Here is a 22,301-nt window from a genome sequence, read left to right on the forward strand (position 1 = left end):
TTTCTCTACAATAAACTTTCTCCTCCACCATAATTAGGAGCAGTCATGTCCTGTCCTTTATTTATTTATTTTTTCCAAGCTAGGATTCCTCAATGTAGAAAAACAGAATAAAATTCAGCATATTTTCATAGTTCATAATAATTCAATATATATGGATGAATGGGAAAAACTGTTAGTTCAGTAGAGACATTTGCCCATTCCCAGGTCAAATTTGTGCAAATAGCATGGTATTCAGGCAAACACTTCACAAATTACACAACTTGCCAACGGCTTCATTCATTGTTAAATACTCTGTTAAGAAACAGTTCTTTGCTGTAGCCAATAGAGGATTTTACTTTGTGCCACTCTAACATTGGTGAGCACAATTATTTAACCATACTTCTTATTCTCATCAAATAGGTATGTGTTTTTTTTCTTCTTATTGGTGCATGCCTAAAGTCTCTACTACAAGGAAGGTATTGCCTGAAATTTCTGTTTCCAACAAGGAGGACCAAAGTTGGAGAATATGACTCAGTTGGTTATGAGCACTTGCTGCTCTTGCAGCGGAACTAGCAACCACAGTATGGCTAACAACCGGCTAACTCCAGTTTCATGGAATCTGATGCCATCTTCTGATCTCCACGGGCACCAGGCACGTAAGTGGTGCACATATGAACATGCAGGTAAAACACTTATACATATAAAAACTCAAAAGAAATAAATCTTTAAAAAAGAGATACTTAACTGTGGAGCCAAATCCATTTATTTTTGGCCAGTGAATCCAGATTGTTTTCCCCAAATTCTATATTCCAATGGGGTAGTGGTTTCATGAAGTTTTTAATTGCAATAGAAAAAAGAAAGTCATAAATCAACACTTTTCAGATAAAAAATCTCATGCAATTCAATAAAATTGATGGGAACATTATGTAGGTGGGGTTCAGCAAAGCAGACAAAGCTCTGCTTTGACCTTTCCTGTCTGATGACATTCTTACTTTGGGGTTGGTGGATGCCAGTATCCTAAAATGTTTCACAGCCGGGCGGTGGTGGCGCACACCTTTAATCCCAGCACTCCGGAGGCAGAGCCAGGCGGATCTCTGTGAGTTCAAGGCCAGCCTGGGCTACCAAGTGAGTTCCAGGAAAGGCGCAAAGCTACACAGAGAAACCCTGTCTCAAAAAACCAGAAATAAAAAATGTTTCACATAATAGTCACAAGGACATTGTGTCACATATAGAGGTGGGCAATGAATGGCTATTAAGGAAGCTAAAGATGGCCCATGATAACTTGGTCCTGTGTCATTCCATCTCCTCCATATCACTGAAGTTCTGATCAGTCCACCATGTTTCGGTAGTTGTAGATTTTTTTATTTTATTATTTACTTTTTTTTGAGACAGGGTTTCTCTGTGTAGCTTTGGAGCCTGTCCTGGAACTCATTCTGTAGACTAGGCTGGCCTTGATCTCACGGAGATCCGCCTGCCTCTGCCTCTGAGTGCTGGGATTAAAAGTGTGCGCCAGGCCTAGTTTTGGGTTTTTTGAGACGGGGTTTCTGTGGGAGCCCACAAAAGTTCCCTAGTGAGATCAGAGCTTGCTTTACCCAGCAGGGCTGCATTAGAGGATGGCTTGACCACATGCATGGTCACCAGGTGATTGAAAAGGGCATGCACTCAGGGTTGAACAACAGTTTGGCAAAGTCAGTTTTCTCCTGCCACCATGTGGATTTCAGGGACAGAACTCAGATCACAGGCCTGGCAGCAAGTACCCTTACCCACTGAACCATCTTGTTAGCTCTCATTCTTTTCTTCTCTTGATGAATAGCCATTATAACTCATCTACTCTTCGTACTTGGATCATTTCTTCGAATGACTTTGTAATTCCTGAAGGAATTTGAAAATACATTTTTTTTTTTGGTTTTTCGAGACAGGGTTTCCCTGTGTAGCTTTGCACCTTTCCTGGAACTCACTTGGTAGCCCAGGCTGGCCTTGAACTCACAGAGATCCGCCTGGCTCTGCCTCCCGAGTGCTGGGATTAAAGGCATGCGCCACCACCGCCCGGCGAAAATACATTTTTATGTGCTATAAAATGGTTCCATAGACTGTCAGTGTTGTATATGTATTAAATTAAAATAATATTTACTAACTCTGATAACATGAGCAATATTGAAGTTAATTTTATTTGAGAAGTTAAATTTTCAACACGCAGTGTAGTGTGAGTCCGTAATCTGTCTAATTCACAAGCAAACCAAAAAAAGTGAGAACAGTATTTTACAATAGGCACATTAGGAACCAAAAATAGATGAGCTACCAAAATTGAGAGCAGCTTTATGTAATGAGGAAAAGCATTTAAGCCTAGGTATAACATTCGATTTATTTCATGAGAGGAGAAAGAAATGTTCATTTGAGTGAGGCCACATCATGCCCATGCATACATATGGAGGTCAAAGGGCAACTTTTAGGTATTAGTTCTCTCCTCGTGCCATGGGTTACAGGGATTGAACTCAGGTCATTGGGCAAGTGCCATTACCAATTGTGGCAACTTGCTGGCCTGAAGCTGTATTATTTTAAATATACCCAGTGAACTTTAATTTACTAAAATTCATTGATTTATACAGTGTTAGAACCCATCCGTTAAAAGCTGCTCCAAGAAGTTGAGAGGCAACTTCCGACCCCTGTAGCCTTTCTCCACTCGCAGCTATCAGGAAAAACCAAATCCTCTCTACCCCACCCTGCATGCTGACAGGGATGTGAGGTGGCCTGCCTGAAGTTACATAGCACAGGTCATATATTAACTAAGCCTGCTTTCTTATGATGCAGGACCTCCCCATTGGTCAGAAACCGGTAAGTGTAGACACCTCACTTTGTCTAGAAGATCTGTCTAACTTCAGATCCCCACCACACTTCCTACTGCAACACGAATAACTTTTCCTGAAGGACAGTCTGACTCAATGTCCAATCCCCATGTCTTGTCTCCCTCTCCCAAACCTAACATACAGCAAATGAATGAATTGTGATATACAATACATATCTCAATGAAATTATTGTAAAACATACAATACATATCTCAATGAAATTATTGTAAAATATGTAGGAAACAGAAATAGTTGATTTTCCAGTTACATGAATTTTTAGAAAATGTATACATTCTTCTACTTATGATACTTCAACCTGTGATTTTTGCTTTTGAGATGGGGTCTCACATAGCAGAATAATCTCCAACTTGCTATGTAGCTAAGGAGGACCTTGAATTTCTAGTTATCCTGTCTCCACCTCTCAACTGCTAGGATTACAGGTATGTGCCACCACTCTCAACTTTGGAAATATCAGCTATCATTGCAACTACAGCTACCAAGGAATAGATGTCAACAAATCCATTATTTTTTTCTGAAATATTTACTATTACATATAGATCTAGTAAAATGCAGCTCATAATAATTTCAGCAATAACTTTTGTCTTGGCCACAAATTTATTTGTGTGGAACAACACAACACTATTTGATAAATATATGCAATATCTTCCACCTAATTAGTACCTGAGGGCAGGTTGTTTATAAACAGAAAACAAGAAGGGACACATTAAATATCCCCAGCAGTACTCTCTACATACATACAAGCTCTGACACTAGGAAGCTGGTTTGCTCCTTAAGCAGAGAGCCAGATAACCTTCAGAATACCATTAAGTTCAGCAAGTAACTAGACTAACTGGAGACCCATGAGCTAGTAATATTGTCTGCAGCTTCAAACAAGGGAGGAATGAATTGGGTTCATTTTAGCTTCAAGTTAGAGATGTACTTAGAAGGCAGTAGTAAAATAGAAACTGTATTTTTGCTTTTAGTATTAATAAAAAATATTATTTCACCCTTAGTAACATGTACTAACTGGATCCCTCCTCCACCTTCCAACAATCACTCCCAAGTGACTCCCAGGTATCCATTTACTAGGATCGCTATAGAAATCAACCACTAATCAGGGAATATTTGCCTCAGAGGACCAGTAATAGGTTACTAAGGATTGCATATCACATCATGCTTCGAGTGCAGATGAGGTTGCCATCTGGTGGATTTTCTCTTAACTAAAATCAAAATAACATTTATAAACACAAACACAGCAATCTTTATGGAGATCAGGAAAAAAAACCCTTCCTTTTACCAATAACATAAATTTTTAGAAAACATTTAGTGTTTATTTTATTATTGGTCCTGAATGAGTGTCTGTTGGAAATGAAGTATGAGAAAAAATACAAGGAAAGTATAAGCAGACTGAAGCTTCAGGATCTATAAAAGAAAATAAATGCGATGGATTTTCGCCATGGGGACTCAGGGTTGAATAAGTACAGGAACTATAAACAATTCAATCCATAATCTATGACTCATCATTCAACTATCACCACCTACCTTGTCTTCTTCCTTTTCTCTGAACAAGGAAAACAATCGTTAATTCTGTGTTTCCATGCTGACCTCTCACGTAACTGTGTTCCATGGCCATCTCATAACTACCATTTGTTTGTTAATCAGGAAAGGCCGCAAGGAGGGCTGGGGATACTACTTAGGACTACAGCACTTACTTGCCTGGCTTGTAAAAGGGCCTAGGTTTGATTCCTCGTACCACAAAAATCAGTAATTGAAATAAATACAATCAAGTTTTTTTTTTGTTTTTTTTTTTGTTTTTTTTTTTTTAAAGCATGAAGCTTGAATTACCCTTGAAATAAAATCTTACCTCTCGGGCTAGGAAAATGGTTAAGTAAGTAGCTAAAAGCACTTGCCAGACAAGCCTGAAGACTGGAGTTCATTCCCCAGAACCCATATTAAAACAACAACAACAACAACAACAACAAAGAAGTAGCTAGGGGAGAGATGACTCAGTGGTTAAGAGCATTGACTGCACTGGGCAGTGGTGGTGTACGCCTTTAATCCCAGGACTCTGGAGGCAGACAATTGGATCTCTGTGAGTTTGAGGCCAGCCTGTTCTACAGAGTGAGTTCCAGGACAGTTTCCAAAGCTACACAGAGAATCCCTGTCTTGAAAAAACAACAAAAAAGAGCACTAACTGCTCAACAAGAGGACTCAGGTTCAAATCCCAGGACCCACATAGCAGCTATCATCTGTAATTTCAGTCCATGTGGATCACTGCAAGCATGTGGTACAGACATGTATACAAGTAAAACACCCCTGTACATAAAATAAAAAGAAAATCTTAAAAAAGAAGAAGTTCGATGCTGCAGCACCAATCTCTAATCCCAGCACTCCTACAGCAAGATGGAAGGTAGAGACAGAAGAATCTCTAGAAATAGGCCAGCTATTCTGGAGTGTACACCATCACAGTAATAAACAATGAGGAAGACTCTGCCTCAAAAAACAAGGTGGAAAGCCAAAACAGATTCTCAAAAAATTATTCTCTGCCCTCCAAACACCCAGTGCTCATGCCCTGCACAAAATAAATAAATAAATAAATAAATAAATAAATAAATAAATAAATAAATAAATAAATAAATAAATAAATAACAATATTCCATGTCCTATATTTGCTGCCTTGGGGTTCCTTCTTCATAAGTAAGCATTTTGGGACTCATGTTCTGGCTTTAAGGAAAAGTGGGGGAAATGATAGTATAGATTTGGTGCTTGGTTGATATGAGAATGACAGAACCTATTAAGTTGTAGGGTTTAACCCATATTAGTTAGATGTGAGGAATTTCTTTTGAAAATGATAGATTTTGCTGCGTTTATATGGTTGTCATATCAGTTTTTGACTGTATAAAAATTGGAGCTCTGACTACTTCCTTGTTGTTGCTAGTTTTTTGGATACACCATCATATTTGCATAACATAACTAACGCCAAGTCTTATTTACAAATAAATAAATGAGCAAATACATAAAAATACCAACTTTATATAAGCATAGTAAGTATTCTTAGGAGAATGAAATCACAACTGTAAATATGATGTTATATGAATGGTTATTTCTGACCTGTGATTAAATTATTTATTTATGTGTATGTGTGTGCACCTGAGTTTGTGTATGCACACCATATGCATGCAGTTACCAAAGGAGGCCAGCAGAGGGAAACATTCCACTGGCTCTGGAGTTACAGGGCCCTTGTAAGCTGCCTAATGTGAGTATAAGGAACAGAATGTGGGTCCTCTGCAAGTGCTCTTAACTGCTCAGCCATCTCTCTGGCCACAAATTTGTTTTTTAAAGATTTTATAATTTTTTAAAAATATGTGTATATGCAATGGAGTACTACTCAGCAGTAAAAAACAACGACATCATGAAATTTGAAGGCAAATGGATGGAACTAGGAAATATCATCCTGAGTGAGGTAACCCGGACTCAGGACAAACATAGTATGTACTCACTCATAAGTGGATACAAGATGTGAGGGAAGGGATGGCCAGACTGCAACCCACAGCTCCAGAGAGGCTAGCTAACAGGGAAAGAAACTAGGAGGGACACATGGATGGCCCAGTGAAAGAGAAATAGATGAGAACTACATGAGCGGACTGGGAGTGGGGGGGTGGTCTGGGAGGGCAAGGAGTGGGGCATGAGAACATAGGGAAATGGGAGGGTCGAGCTGGAACAGGGACAGAGTGGGAGGGCAGGGAGGGAGACACCATGATAGATAAGGACATCATGGGAATAGGAAGAGGCAGGGTGCTGGGGAGGCTCTCAGGAATCCACAAGGATGACCCCACTTTAGAGTGCTGGCAGTGGTCCAGAGGGTGCCAGGACCGGTCTACTCTGATGACCAGTCTAATGAATACCTTAACTGTCATCACAGAGCCTTTGTCCAGTGACTGATGGAGGCAGATACAGAGATCCACAGCCAGGCACCAGCTGAGCTCCGGGAATCCAACTGATGAGAGAGAAGAGAGATTCTGCAGGCGAAGGACGTTGAGATCATGATGGGAGGACGTGCAGAGATGACCAGCTGTACTAGTGGAAGCCCATGAACTGTAGACTAGTGGCTGTGGAGCCCCCATGGGACTGAACTAGGCCCTCTGGATACGGAAGACGGTTGTTTGGCTCGAACTGTTTGGGGGGCACCCAGGCAGGGAGATCGAGATCCATCCCTGGTGCGTGGGCAGGCTTTTGGGAATCCGGTGCCTGTGGTGTGACACCTTGCACAGCCTTGGTGCAGTGGGAAGGGGCTTGGATCTGCCTAGGCTCAGTGTGCTGGGCTCTGCTGACTCCCCATGGGAGATATTGATTTGGGGGAGGTGGGTATGTGGGTAGCTTGCCACGAGGAGCAGTGCGCCGTTTAACCAACAGGTGGTATGTGGAGTGTGTAGAAAATTTCTTAATAAAGAAAAATTAAAAAAAAATGTGTATATGTGTGTATCTGTATACGCTTATGTGAAGATGAGTGGATGTGCCCAAAGAGGCCCAAGAGGGTGTCCATATCCTGGTGCTGGAGGTACAGGCACTTGTGAGCTGTTTGAGTGGATGATAGGAAATGAACTAAGGGTACTCTGCAAGAGCAGCAAGCATTCTTTTTTAATTAATTAATTTTTTAAATTCATTTTACATACCAACCACAGTTCCTCCTCTCTCCCCTCCTCCTCCCCCTCCCCTCCCCGAACCTACCCCCATCCACTCTTCGAAAAGGGTAAGGCCTCCCATAGGGTGTCAACAAGGCCTGGCATGTTCAGTTGAGGCAGGACTCCCCCTCCCAGCATCAAGGCTGAGCAAGGTGTCCTACCATATGGAATGGGCTTCAAAAAGCCAGCTCATGCACCAGAGATAGATCCTGATCCCACTGTCAGGGGGCCCACAAACAGGTCAGGCTCAAAACTGTCACCCACAAGCAGAGGTCCTAGTTTGGTCCCATGCCAGCTCCCCAACTGTGGGTCTAGTGTCCCTGAGCTCCCACTGAAAGGAGCAAGCAGATGCTGTAACAGGCTGCTCACTCAGTCTTCTCCCAGAGATCAGGCCTCAATGTCAGTTTCCTGAGACTTGAGCAAGCAGTTTCTGGGAGGGCCATGAACAAAAAACATAGTCCTTGCAGTAGCTCCCTTTCTGCACGTACTCTGACTGTTCAAGGTTCAGCCAGTTGTTTACTGTCTGGGACCCCTCGCCAACTTAGAGTGACATGCATGAGTCAAGGACAGAGCCTGGGTCACTGAGCCAGCCCCCACATCAGTACGTGCTAGGCCAGCCAGCCTCCTCCATGGCAGCTCAGGAACAGAGCCTGGGTCACTGAGCCAGCCCCCACAGTCAGTACGTGCTAGGCCAGCCAGCCTCCACAGCAGCTCAAGGACAAAGCCTGGGACTTATCCAGGCCTGCCCCCAAATGATAACTGTAATCCCCAACTAAACCTAGCCAATTAAAAATTACTAACATGATTGCCACTCGCATAAACCAATCCTGAGTCTGTTCCCATGTAGTCTGTAGACCCCAAGCCCTTTTTGCTTTAAAAACCCTGCCCCATTGCTACTCAGGGTCTCTCCTGCTCTGCTGTTGAGTCAGAGGGATGAAGAGTCAGTCCCAAGTTAACTCGTAGTAAAAAGACTCTGCTTTTGCATCGGATTCCATCTCTTGGTGGTCTTTGGGGGAGTCTGGGTCCAATACCACAAGTTTGGTTCATCTGTCTCTGTGGGTTTCCCCATCATAATCTTGAGCCCCCCTTCTCCTATAATCTCTCTTCTCCCTCTTGGACAGGACCCCTGGAGCTCAGCCTGGTGCTTGGCTATGGATCACTGCATCTGCTTCCTTAGTTACTGGATGAAGAAGGCTCTATGATAAATAGTTAAGGTAGTCACCAATCTGACTACCTGGGTAGGCCAGTTCAGGCACCCTCTTCTGTAGTGGGTGGAATCTTACCTGGGGTCATCCTTGTGGATTCCTGGGAGTTTCCCTAGCACCAGGTTTTTTCTCCCTAGCCCCCTAATGGCTCCCTATATGGAGGTATCTCTTTCATTGCTCTCCCACACCAACCCTCCCTCAACACGACCATCGCATTCCCTCATGTTCTCATTCCTCATACCCTCCCTATAGCCCCCCCACTCCCAGTTTACCCAGAAGAGCTCATCTCTTTCCCCTTCCCAGGGTGAGCCACGCATCCCTCTTAGGGTCCTCCTTGTTAGCTAGCTTCTCTGGACCACAGGTTGTAGTCTGGCTATCCTTTGCTTTACATATAGTATCCATTTATGAGTGAGTACATACCATGTTGTCTTTCTGGGCCTGGGTTACCTCACTCAGGATGTTTTTTTTTTCTAGTTCCATCCATTGCAGCAAGCACTCTTAATTACTGAGCCATTTCTCTAACCCAAGAATGAATTTCTTTTGACAGAAAGGATTTTCAAATAGTTTTATATGTAAAAAAAAAAAAAACCAAACCCTTAGGAATGTGAACATTGACCTTAGAAAGACTGTTGGGGAACAGAAATAGAACCTAGTGATGATGCAGATACTTATGCAGAAAAAAGTCAACAATGTAATGGAAACTTCTAGGAAGTGAGAAAAAGCAATACAACTATATATAATTAGATAACATCTTACTAAACATTTTACTAAACTAAAAATTTCAATATTATAGTTAGGTATTACACTTATTTTTCTATATCCTTTAATATAATCTTTAATAAACAGCTGGGTGTAGTGGCACATGCCTTTAGTCCCAGCACTCAGGAGGCCAAGGCAGGCAGATCTACGTGAGTTTGAGCCTAGCTTGGTCTACAGAATGAGTTTCAGGATAGCCAGGGCTACATAGAGAAACCCTGTTGCAACTATATTGTATACCCAAAAGACACAAAAATAATGTTGTAGATGTAATTCTGAATGGTTTTATTAAATAAGAAACACAGAGCCAAATGCAGAGTTAAAAGCCCCAGAGGTCAGGGAGCAGTAGCTAAGAGCTGAGACCAAGACTGCCTTCTTACCACTCACTGCTGTCCTTCCCCTGAGAAAGAGACCTACTTCCTGTGTGTCTGTCTTTTTATTGACTTTCTGTTCTGCCTTCTCATTGGTTGTAAACGCAGCCACATGACCTCCTCCTCACTGCCTGTCTATACAGACCTCCAGGTCTCTATGGTTGGTATTGAGATTAAAGGCGTGTGTCTCCATGCTTGTGGTATCCTTGAACACACAGAGATCTGCCTGTCATGTGATCAGGATTAAGGGCATGTGCTACCACTGCCAGACTTCTGCTAAATGGCTTGCTATTAGCTCTGACCCCCAGACACTTTTATTTATTAACATTACAAATAAAATCACATTTCAGCACAAATAAAATATCACCATATATACATGTTCCATCCTTGATGACCTCTGCTTGAAGAATTAGTCTTGGTTGTTCCCTCATCATTAAAGCCTCAAATTAAGTGTCTACAAAGAAGCTTTCCAGGACTCTACAACATCTGTTATTCTCTTGTGCATGCCAGTGATCTATCTTGTACTTTATCACAATTTGGAAATCATACATATAGTATGAAGGACATATACATAGTGAGTGCTTAGTGAGTATTTCTGAATTGTTTTTTTTCTTAATAATTGTCTTGGGGTTTCTATTGCTGTGAAGAGACATCATGACCATGGCAACTCTTATAAAGGAAATCATTTAATTGGATGGCTTACAGTTTCAAAAGTTTAGTCCATTATCATCATGGTGGGACATGGTGGTGGTTGTGCAGGCAATATGGTGCAGAGAAGGATCTGAGAGTTCTACAGCTTGCAGGCAACAGGAAGTGAATGGAGACACTGGGTGTGGCTTGAGCACATATGAGACTTCAAAGCCCACCGCCACAGTGATACACTTCTTCCAACAAGGCCATACCTACTCCAACAAAGCCACACCTCCTAATAGTGCCAGTTACTGCCAGGTGGTGGTGGCGGCGGCGGCAGCGGCGGCGCACGCCTTTAATCCCAGCACTCGGGAGGCAGAGCCAGGCGGATCTCTGTGAGTTTGAGGCCAGCCTGGACTACCAAGTGAGTCCCAGGAAAGGCGCAAAGCTACACAGAGAAACCCTGTCTCGAAAAACCAAAAAAACAAAAACAAAACAAAACAACAAAAAAAAAAACCCAAAATAGTGCCAGTTCCTATGAGCTTATGGGGGCCAATTACATTCAAACTACCACATTTAAGTGACATATTCATGTCTCCAACATTTATAAATAATGATATAAGGTGTAAGTTTTTCTTTTTGATATGGTCACATATATATCAATCTGCTGTCCATGTATGTAGCTAAGGATGAAACTGAACTTCTGATCTCCTTTTTGCTGTAGAACATGATGTAAAGATGTGTTGCACTCTTTTAGGTTGCATTTGTTTAATCCTGTGAAGCTGTGTTACTGTGCCTGTCTAAAACACCTGATGGTCTAATAAATGGCCAATAGTGAGGCAGAAAGAGGATAGGCTGGTCTGGCAGGCAGAGAGAATAAATAGAAGGAGAAATCTGGGAGGAAAAGAAGAAAGAGCATGAGAACAAGGAGATAAGGATGCTAGGGGCCAGCCACCCAGCCAGCTATGCAGTAAGAGTGAAAATAAGATTACAGAAGTAAGAGAAAGGTAAAAAGCCCGGAGGCAAAAGATAGATGGGATAATTTAAATTTCAGAAAAGCTGGCCAGAAACAAGCCAAGCTAAGGTCGGGCATTCATAATTAAGAACAAGCCTCAGTGTGTGTGTGTGTGTGTGTGTGTGTGTGTGTGTGTGTGTGTGTGTGTGTATTTATTTGGGAGCAGGATGGTGGGCCCCCCAAAAGAGTGAAAAACAACTAACAACACCCTTTATCTCATAACTGCTGGGATTTGTAACCATTCTGGTAGGAATGAAAATATTCTAAAAAGATACTTATGCCTCTCCCTCTAACTATTAGACAATTAAAACATTGGTCCCCAAGGAATTAGAATTCCCTCCAAGAAATCTCATCCTGGGAGAGGGAGAAAGCTGAAGCCTGATGTCAGCCTGAGATGGGATTTGTCTCTCAGGAGGAGATTTAACACAGTTCTAACAACTTGTCAGACCACTGGAGTCTAGACAATGATGGGTCAATGACAGGCTGGATCACAATTGATCAGAACTGCTTAGTTATACATGCCTCTTCCCCTCTATTTAAACCTAAACCTCATGTCAGGATCCCGAAAGACGAACTTTGTGGGAATGGCGAATCACTGGACCTCCTCGTTTCTCTGATCTGCTTTCTCTGCCATCTGCTTTTATCTCCCCCCACCCACACCCACCCCAGTCTCCAGAACCAAACAAGTCAGGCTTCCAGGGGCAGCCTTGGCATCCCTGCCTAAGGGCAATGCTGTGGCCACAGGGCTTCAGGCACCAGGGAGCCAGGCCTGATTGCTAGGGCCCCATTGACCCAGTCCCAGAGCTGGTGACACTCTGAAATTGAGAGAAGGAAGGGGAGTAAATGCTGGTCAGTGGGGATGGAGGAAGAGGCTTCCTAAGTGTCCAGGTCATACGAACAGAAAGTGTCTATGATGGGGCATTGCCACACTCTGCACAACTTGTAATCGACCTGACTGGGAGAGTGAGGGAATGAAGAAAAACACAAGGACACACGCAAAATCTGGGATCAGATAGTCTGAGCTCTCTAGCACCATGGAAACTGCGTTTATTATGTACAGTTGAACAGGGAGGCAGGGTTATTAGAAAGAGATAAGCAAGGAGGCAAGTTTAGCTAATCTCTGTAGGGGAGTAGTCTTCTGACCTTAAATATCTGGGGGAGGAAAGCTACAGTAGACATTTTTTGCACTCACTATCAACAGTTACACTTGGACCAAAGGAAGACTTTGCCATTCCTCTGAGCCTCAAGGGCTGAGGCACTTTTCCCACGGGTTTGAGGTTTTGGTCCTTGACATGGGCAGCTCTTGTCAACAATACACACCCACACAGAACTTCACACAGAACTTCCTCTTTCCCCCTGGGTGGCCGGGTGGGGGTACTACACTGGATGCTGATGGGGCTCCATATGTCCTACTTTCTGGTTATTTCAAGGCCAAAGCGAGCCAGTACAAACATCCCTCTTGATTTTGAAGTGGCCAGGGAAAGGGAAATTGGGGAGGTTCCGTGGCAAGAGAGGGCAGAATCGTTTGGGATCATGGTCCCAAGATGCAGTTGGTTAGGGGAAAATGACAAAGGCATTTCCTCCTCTCCCAGTAACAGGAGCAGTTGGCAGTTTGAGATTCTGGGAGAGGAAAGGAAGGAGCCTCAGGTATGACTCCTACTGGCTTTGGGTTTTGCTGCTAGCTAGAGCACACGCCACTCTCTGTGTCCCCAGAGCAAAGCCTCAGGAGGAAACCAGCATTACGTGCATGCGGATCTGGGGTGCCAGAAGAGGGGCACCAGACACTCTAAGGGCTTCTGGGCATCCTACATGTTTCACAGCTTCATCTGGGTGAGGCCAATGGGCTTGAAGGATTTCAGGCTGGGGTTGGAGACCTTCTCCAGCCACTCTTTTGCTTGGCTGCCATGTCTGCATACGTCTCACTCCACACTCTGGCAGGCTTTGTGAATGACACCACCTTCTCCTCTTGGGTGGTCATGAAGATCTCACTGCTGTTGGTGGGGGAGTGGGGATTGCTTCTCCTCTTACCCTTGTAGACAACTCTGAAGAAAGTGGAGCTGCTCATCATGGGGGTGTGCAATCATATTGCCCTGCCACCAGATGCCTCAGCGGCCTTTGGTTCCAGTCTACTTGGCTTTGTAATTGACTTATTGAATACAGGTGGCTTAACTTAGTTGTTCTGGCCACTGGGCCTGGCCTTTTACCCTACCTTGGGGAACACAATTACAGGTGTGTGCTACCTCGCTGTACTGATAAGGAGTAATTTAAAACAAATGCATTACATTTATTTATTTATTTGTGCCTGTATGGGGGTGGGGGTGCACATGCTATGGCAATCATATCCCAAACGTGGAAGATAGCTTATAGAAGCTGGTTCCTTACTCCTATCATGTGGGCCCTGGGGATCGAACTAAGGTCAGGAGGCTTGGAGGCTGGTGCTTTTACCCAGTCAGCCATCTCCCTGACTCACAAAGTATAATCTTTGTGGTACGCTAGCAAAATTTGAAGCAGATTGGATAAAAGAAAAATAATACAATTTAAACATTTCTGAAATCTTGAGGTATTATAAAACATCAAAGTTATGACACCTAGGTTCATCTAAACACTAGCCCTTCATAACAGTGGCAAAACAATGTCTGGTAAAATGAGCCCAGATTTATCTGCCATAAAACTTGGCCTATTAGAAGTATTAAGTAAAAAAAAAATAATCATTTTTCCTAGCCTTTGATGACCCAAGTAGTGCTACAGCTAGTTATTATTTACTATAATCTATTAAAACACCAATCCCCAAAACTCATGACACAGTCCTGTAATCCCCGCATATGAACTCAAGGTCATTCTCAGCTCTATAGGGGGTTCTAAGCCAGCCTAGGCTAGCCAAGATACTCTCTTTAAAAAAATCAACAACAAAAAACAAACCCGCAAATTAACCCGTCAAACAAAACTTCAGTTCCTCACTTGTACAGCAAGGATAAAACAAAAACCAAAAGACTAATGCATCGATTTTTGACATCATTTACTGTAGCTGATTGTTTCTATTGTTTCATTATCTTTTACCCTCTCCAAATCTTGATTATGTTAGAGTTTTTGTGAACTGTTGGTACATGAATCTACCACTATGATCTTGAGGAAACAGGATACAGCCTGGCGGCCTAGCATGTGAAAGGCCCTGGGTTTGATCCCATGCACCACAAAAACAGAAAACTCATCCTGAACATTTTGAACATCACTGAAATACAATATAAATTAAGCCATTTTTTTTCTCTATGGTTCTCCACCAAAGTAACTCAACTATAGTACTATTTGAACTCAGACTTGACTATTGCAACTAGAAAACAATCATTTTGTTATTGTCAAAAGCAAAAAAAAAAAAAAGTCATTTGAGATAGGCATTTGGAGGAGAAGAGAAATAGTTTGTCAGCTTGTGGCAAGTTGACAAGAACACAAAGATCCACAAAGCGCAGCTGAAGAGCAAATGTGTTAGAATTCACAACTTTTCATCTTTAACAATGCATTTACTGTAGTAACACAGAACAGATACACTGAAAATGGACAAAAAAATCTAAAGGCACCTCATTGATTCTGTTAGGAGGTCTGTTTAAAAGACTAACATGAAACATTTTTGGTTTATCATTGTTTAAAACTTATTTTGCTGTTACTGCTTTATATTATAACCTAGGATCTCACACAAGTGCTCTGCTACTGAGCTATATCCCCTCAGCTCTTACTAATTTTCAACTCAATAAGGATGTATTGAGTATGATCTGGATACCTGGAAAAGTATTCAATATTGGGGGTTAGAGATACTCTAGTTATACTTTCTAGCTTTGAAGATTTTATAGTCCAAAAGAGAAGAAAAGCATGCAGGAGCGTTAAATACCAAGAATTATGACAAAAAAAGAAAGTGATTTTGAGGACCACTCCTTGGTGTTATTCTACTTCTCAATGAAACCTTGCTTGCTCTTCAAAAATTATACCAAAAAGCCATATGTGCACATTATGGTGATACATGCTTATAATTGCTGGCACTCAGATGCTCAGCTGGGAGGGTCATGAGTTCAAGACCAGTCTGGACTACTTAGCAAGACTTTGTATAAGAAAAGGTTACAGTCGAGGCCAGCCCGTTCTCCAAAGTGAGTTCCAGGAAAGGCGCAAAGCTACACAGAGAAACCCTGTCTCAAAAAACCAAAGAAAAAAGAAAAGGTTACAGAAATATATAAAAAAAAACCCCAACAACCTAAAACATTAACATAAAACAGAATATTGATGTTTACAATCTAGAATTTGGTGGCTGGAGAGATGGTTCAAGATGTAAGAATGTTTGCTGCACAAGCACTAGGACTTGAATTTTTGCACCCCTAGAACCTGAGTTAAAATTCATGGCCTCCAGCACTTGTAAACAGAGACTTGAAGATCACTGGGGCTTGCTGGACAGCCAGCCTTGCTCCAGGTCCGGTGAGAGACCACGCCTCCAGGGAGTCGGGCAAAGAGTGATAAGAACAGATACTTGGCATCCTCCTCTGGCCTCCACACTGGCACTGCCACATTTGTCTTCCTGTACATACACCATACTCACACACGCCACAAACATTTACTATCTTACAATTCCTTTTCTTCCTCCTCTCAACAAGTTTTTGGTGTAGTATTGGTGAAACTCAAAAGATTTGTTCACCATTTGAGTAAACTGAAAAATAAAAACCAAACCAAACCAAACAACGGAGGGAAACAGATCCTCTGTGCCTTGTGCTGTTTCGTTGTTATTTCCTTTGCTTGGGAAAAAGTCTTGTCTGGAAGTTATTTTATTATTATTAATAATAATATTTTGGGTTTTCTCCAGACAGGTTTTCTGTGTAGCTCTGGTTGTCATCGAACTGGCTGTAGCCCAGGCTGGCCTCAAACTCATAGAGATGCACATGCCTCTGCCTCCTGAGTGCTGGGATTAGAGGCTTGTGCCATCATGCCCGTATAAAAAAAATTTAATCAACTTGATTATACATGAAATTCACTCAAAACTGTTTAAAACCTTTTCTTTTTGAGGCAGGGTTTCTGTGTGTAGCCCTGTCTGTCCTGGAACTCACTCTGTAGACCAGGCTGGCTCCAGTTAAAAACGTGTACCACCATAGCTCAACCTGTTTCAAACTTTCAATTTTTTTTTTGAAACAAACTTTAAGCTCTGAACTAGGTCTGGGGCCAAAGTCAGTAGCACAGCAAATGACTCACTTTCATATCACGCACACTTTAAAATAAGACATAAAAACTCTAAACTAGAAAAATATTGTTTCTTCTCTAGTAAAAGCCATAACCCTTTTATATCAAATAAATACTTTATTTTTCATGTATATTTGACATAGTTATCTTAATTTGAGTAGTTTTATTCAGTTTTTAGAATTTTAGTTCAACATTTCTGAGCCAGAATTCTGTTGGATTCACATGGTGTTTCTATAGCCAGGTGGTGTTGCTCATATGTTTAATCTCAGAAATTGGGAGGTAGGAGCCGGTGGATAGTTTTTTTTCCTTTCGTTTTTAGTTCAAACTATAATACTGATGATTTTAAAACACCTGCTAGAGACGAAACATATGTAATGTTAATAGATATATTTATTTTAATTGAACCAAAAAATTTATTCAACAAAGTTTACTGCAATCACATAAATTTTGGTCATCGAGATGGCTCAGTGGGTAAAAGCCCCACCACTAAGCCTGACAACCTAAGCTCTATTTCCCGAACCTATATGGTATAAGAGCACATCTGACTTCTACAAGTTGTCCCTGGGGTTCCACATGTGCACCCCCCACAATAAATAAATAAATAAAATGTAACAAAATCACATACATTTTAAGACATGTGTTACTTATTGTAAGTGCTCTAGTTAATTTGGTACCATACAGACAAAATACAAACACCAATATGGCTATAAATATACATGTTGACACAATAGCACACAAGTTCCTATGTATATATAAATACAACAATAAAAATCAGGTATGTGGTGGTCTGAATGAGCCTATCCCAATAGGCTCATATGTTTGAATGTTTGGTCCCCAGTTAGTGGAGCTGTTTAGGACCCGTTAGGAGGTGAGGCCTTATTGCAGCAGGTATGGCATTGGTGGAGGAGGTGTGTCACTATGGGTGGGCTTCGAGGGTTTAAGCTCATGCCAGGCCCAGTGTCTAATCAAATTGTACTCAAACTACATAAAAATTCCCAAGAAATCACACTACCAAAAATATAGTATGTAGAAATGTGAGAAAACAGAAACAAACACAACTACCACCACCACAACCATCAAAGCAAAGCAAAACAAACCTCACTAAACCAAATGAAAAAATCTAATGCCCTTAAAATGCTATCTCAGCAAAATATTTAGTAGCTGCAAATTGGGCTGGTTACTACCCACATTTTTGTTTGGTAATATGTTGAGCCATCTGCTTAAAAATGTTTCATAACCTAGATAATTCCTTAGAGAAATAATAAAAAAAAATTGTTCGAGTCCAAATAGGACACGAAGAGAAAGCTGTCTGTGTGAGAATAATTACAAATGGGAACTGCAAATTCAAGCATTATACAGATGATTTGAAAATATGTATTTCTCTCTCTCTCTCTCTCTCTCTCTCTCTCTCTCTCTCTCTTGGTTTTTCGAGACAGGGTTTCTCTGTGTAGCTTTGCGCCTTTCCTGGAACTCACTCTGTAGCCCAGGCTGGCCTCGAACTCACAGAGATCCGCCTGGCTCTGCCTCCCGAGTGCTGGGATTAAAGGCGTGCGCCTCCACCGCCAGGCATATTTCTGTTTTGAGCCAAAGGGAATTTACTGATTAACGATGGGTTTTAGTAATCACTTTAGTTGTGCACATACTAAATTTAGAATGAAGGAGATTTGTGATGGGTCTATTTACTTGGTTTTGGAAACAGGGCCTCATGAAGCCCAGGCTGACCTGGAAATCCTGATCCTTCTGCCTCAGCTTCCCAAGTGCTGGGATAATAGTGATGAACCACCACCTGATGTTTATTACAGTCTTAAATAAAAGTACGCGCTTTATTTTTATTTACTTATTTAGAGGCAGGATCTCACTATATATCCCATGCTGACTTGGAGTTCCCAACAATCCTTTTGCCTCTTATGAGCTATTATACCAGGACTAAAAGTGCACCTCAAAGATATGGTGAGGTTTGCCTGAGAAAAGCTGTTCTTTCCTAAATGCAAAGGGCATGCATGAACCAAGAGCAGTGGACGTTTATGGTATTACACGAAAATCTCAGTCCTATCGTGGAAAGATTGGTGGTACTCAAAACAATGCCTTCAGCACAATGTTTAGTTAGGTGTTCGGGTTTTTGTTTTTCTCAGTAGACCCCAATTCCACTTGGCAAGTTCCCACCCCCTTATGGGGGGGGGGTCCAGCCTTTTGATAGAGCCTAAGGGTGTTACCATCTGCAAACGTGTAAACCATTTACAGCTCCGCTGGGAGGTAGCCGGTCCTCAGGATGTAGGCCAGACTCCTCCAGAACGCCGGCGGCAAGGAGGGAACACCCCGCCTACTTGACTTCCTTGGCCCACCCACCGGAGCCACACCACCCCCTGGCCCGATGGACTTCCGCCTCCCTCCGCCCTCCCTGGGGCGTCAGCGTGAACGGCCCACGTCACATCCGCTCACCAATTCGGACTCGGGAACCCGCGCGATGAAGAGTGCGTTTGTGACTGTGGGGACCACCAGCTTCGACGACCTCATTGCGTGTGTGGCCGCTGAAGACAGCCTGCGGGTGAGTGCGCCCGGGCGGCCCTGCTGTCTGAGCTCGGCTGTCCTTCCCCAGCCATAGGCGGGAAGGACGCGTGGCAGCTGCTCGGTCCGTGAGCACCGCGGCGGCCGGCCGGGCTCTTCCTCCGTCCCTTCGCCTTCCTTCGCCCTCATTGCCCTCCCAGCCTCCCTCTGCAAGCGCCGTGCCTCCTTTTGCTGTCTCCTGTCTCCTCTCGGCCCCCCCCCCGTGCCCACCCCCTCCGCATCTCCCCTCGCCCCCCACCTCGTGCTCAGCACCTGTGCAGTCTTCCTCACCCCCCCACCCCGTGCCCACCCCCTCTGCAATCTCCTCTCCCCCCCACCTCGTGCTCAGCACCTGTGCAGTCTTCCTCACCCCCCCACCCCGTGCCCACCCCCTCTGCAATCTCCTCTCCCCCCCACCTCGTGCTCAGCACCTGTGCAGTCTTCCTCACCCCCCCCCACCCCGTGCCCACCCCCCTCTGCAATCTCCTCTCCCCCCCACCTCGTGCTCAGCACCTGTGCAGTCTTCCTCACCCCCCCCACCCCGTGCCCACCCCCTCTGCAATCTCCTCCCCCCCCCCCCGTGCCCACCCCCTCCGCAGTGTCCCCTCGCCCTCCACCCGGTGCTCAGCACCTGTGTGCAGTCTTCCCTCGCTCCCCCCACCCCCTCTGCAATCTTCCCTCGCTCCCCCACCCCCCTCCGTGCCCACCCCCTCCGCAGTGTCCCCTCGCCCTCCACCCGGTGCTCAGCACCTGTGTGTAGCCTTCCTCACCCCCACCCCGTGCCCACCCCCTCTGCAATCTTCCCTCGCTCCCCCCACCCCGTGCCCACCCCCCTCTGCAATCTTCCCTCGCTCCCCTCGCCCCGTGCCCACCCCTTCCGCAGTCTCCCCTCGCCCCCCACCCCGTGCTCCCCCCCACCCCGTGCTCAGCACCTGTATGTAGTCTTCCCTCGCTCCCCCACCCCCTCTGCAATCTTCCCTCGCTCCCCTCACCCCGTGCCCACCCCTTCCGCAGTCTCCCCTCGCCCCCCACCCCGTGCTCAGCACCTGTGTGCAGTCTTCCCTCGCTCCCCCACCCCCTCTGCAATCTTCCCTCGCTCCCCCCACCCCGTGCCCACCCCCTCCGCAGTCTCCCCTCGCCCCCCACCCCGTGCTCCCCCCCACCCCGTGCTCAGCACCTGTGTGCAGTCTTCTTTCGCTCCCCCACCCCCTCTGCAATCTTCCCTCGCTCCCCCGCCCCGTGCCCACCCCTTCCGCAGTCTCCCCTCGCCCCCCACCCCGTGCTCCCCCCCACCCCGTGCTCAGCACCTGTGTGCAGTCTTCTTTCGCTCCCCCACCCCCTCTGCAATCTTCCCTCGCTCCCCCGCCCCGTGCCCACCCCTTCCGCAGTCTCCCCTCGCCCCCCCACCCCGTGCTCAGCACCTGTGTGCAGTCTCCCCTCCCCCTCCCCCCACCCCCATGCCTTCTCTCAGTCCCTCCTTCCCGGCCTTATCTCCTCCACTGTGCAGTCTCTACCAGCATGCCCGCATGTCTTGGGTCCCTCCCTGAAGCCCTATCTGGTCCCTGCCAACGCCTGGAGCCATGACCCCTCACCCCTTCCAAGGGCTTTTCCCAGGGCGCCTCTGTCTGCGGACGCCACGCCTCCACCCTTCAGTCTGGGAACAGGTTGCCCTGAGGCGCCTGGGGCAGCCACCCCTCACCCACTGACCCTCTTAGGCGGGAGAAGCTTTGGGGGTGGGGGTGGGGGTGGGGGATATGGTTTTCTCCGCGGCGTCTCAGTCCGCGATCCCCCCCCTGCTGGGAATGGTTCCGTCTCAACAGCTCAGTCGGCGCCCCCTCCCCCCCAACGGGTTGCCCTGGCGCCTGGGACCCAGACCCCACCTGACTCCTTGTACAGGTGGAGTGGGTCTTGCCCTCGGGGTGGTGCCCTCAGCCTAGGGGCTCCCGTGGCGCCCCTACTGCTTTGCTGGGCCCCAGCTCAACTGGTGAGACAGAAACAGGCTCTTCCTTTGGTTCCCGCCTAGTTTTCGACTGACTCCTCATTTCAGGTATGTTTGTGTCTTCCTGCGGGCAGTGAGGTTCCTTGGCGGGACCTGGCCCTCAGGGGGTTGGGAAAGGGTTCTTTTTGAAACAGGCAGGGGTCAGATAGCGCGCCCTTTATCTCAGCAGCGGCTGGGAGGTTGGCTCACTGCTCTTCTTGAAGGACTTTGTTTAAAAGGACCACGTTTTCTTATTTCCTGTTTTAGATCCTCAAGAGTCTCGGTTACAACCGACTTGTCCTCCAAATTGGTAGAGGCACAGTGGTCCCTGAACCATTCAGTACTGAGTCATTCACTCTGGATGTTTACAGGTATAAGGATTCTTTGAAAGAAGACCTTCAGCAAGCAGACCTTGTCATCAGCCACGCAGGTAAAGTGTCTGCGAATCTCTGGTTTCTGCCTTTGATTTAAAAAAAAAAATAGACACTTTCACCTTTTCAGACTGAATTTACAAGGACTCAGGGTACATGCATAGCATGTGAAAAGCCCTGTGACCAGTTCTTACCACTACAAAAAAATAAAGCCGGGCTCCATGTCTCATACCTGTAGTTCTAGCACTTGAGAGGGAGAGGTGGCGGCCAGCTTGGGCTACCTGAGACCTGTCTTAAAAATCTGTAAGTAGCCGGGCGGTGGTGGCGCACGCCTTTAATCTCAGCACTGGGAGGCAGAGCCAGGCGGATCTTTGAGTTCAAGGCCAGCCTGGGCTACCAAGTGAGTCCCAGGAAAGGCGCAAAGCTACACAGAGAAACGCTGTCTCGAAAAACCAAAAAAACAAACAAACAAAAATCTGTAAGTTGCTGGGCAGTGGTGGCACACGCCGTTAATCCCAGTGCTTGGGAGGGAGAGGCAGGCTGATCTCTGTGAGTTCAAGGCCAGCCTGGTCTACAGGACAGGCACCAAAACTAGAGAGAAACCCTGTCTCGAAAAACCAACAAAACAAAACTGTAAGTTAATTACACAGAATAAATTCATCGCAGCTCTGTTTTAATGTAATTATTTGACTTGAATATATCCATTGAGAATTTTAGTA

The 22,301-nt window shown here is 45.0% G+C and overlaps 1 protein-coding gene across 1 annotated transcript in view; it reads left to right on the top strand.

Moving 5' to 3' along the window:
- The first annotated feature begins 19,113 nt into the window (after nucleotides 1-19,113).
- Alg13 (ALG13 UDP-N-acetylglucosaminyltransferase subunit) overlaps nucleotides 19,114-22,301 on the top strand; it is a 58,405-nt gene continuing 55,217 nt past the window's right edge. Inside the window, 2 exon segments of the mRNA XM_059251510.1 lie at nucleotides 19,114-19,234; nucleotides 21,479-21,641. Coding sequence (XP_059107493.1) covers nucleotides 19,154-19,234; nucleotides 21,479-21,641 — 244 coding nt within the window. The 5' untranslated portion in view covers nucleotides 19,114-19,153.

This window comes from Peromyscus eremicus, chromosome X, assembly GCF_949786415.1.
Source record: "Peromyscus eremicus chromosome X, PerEre_H2_v1, whole genome shotgun sequence".
NCBI classification, from domain to species: domain Eukaryota; kingdom Metazoa; phylum Chordata; class Mammalia; order Rodentia; family Cricetidae; genus Peromyscus; species Peromyscus eremicus.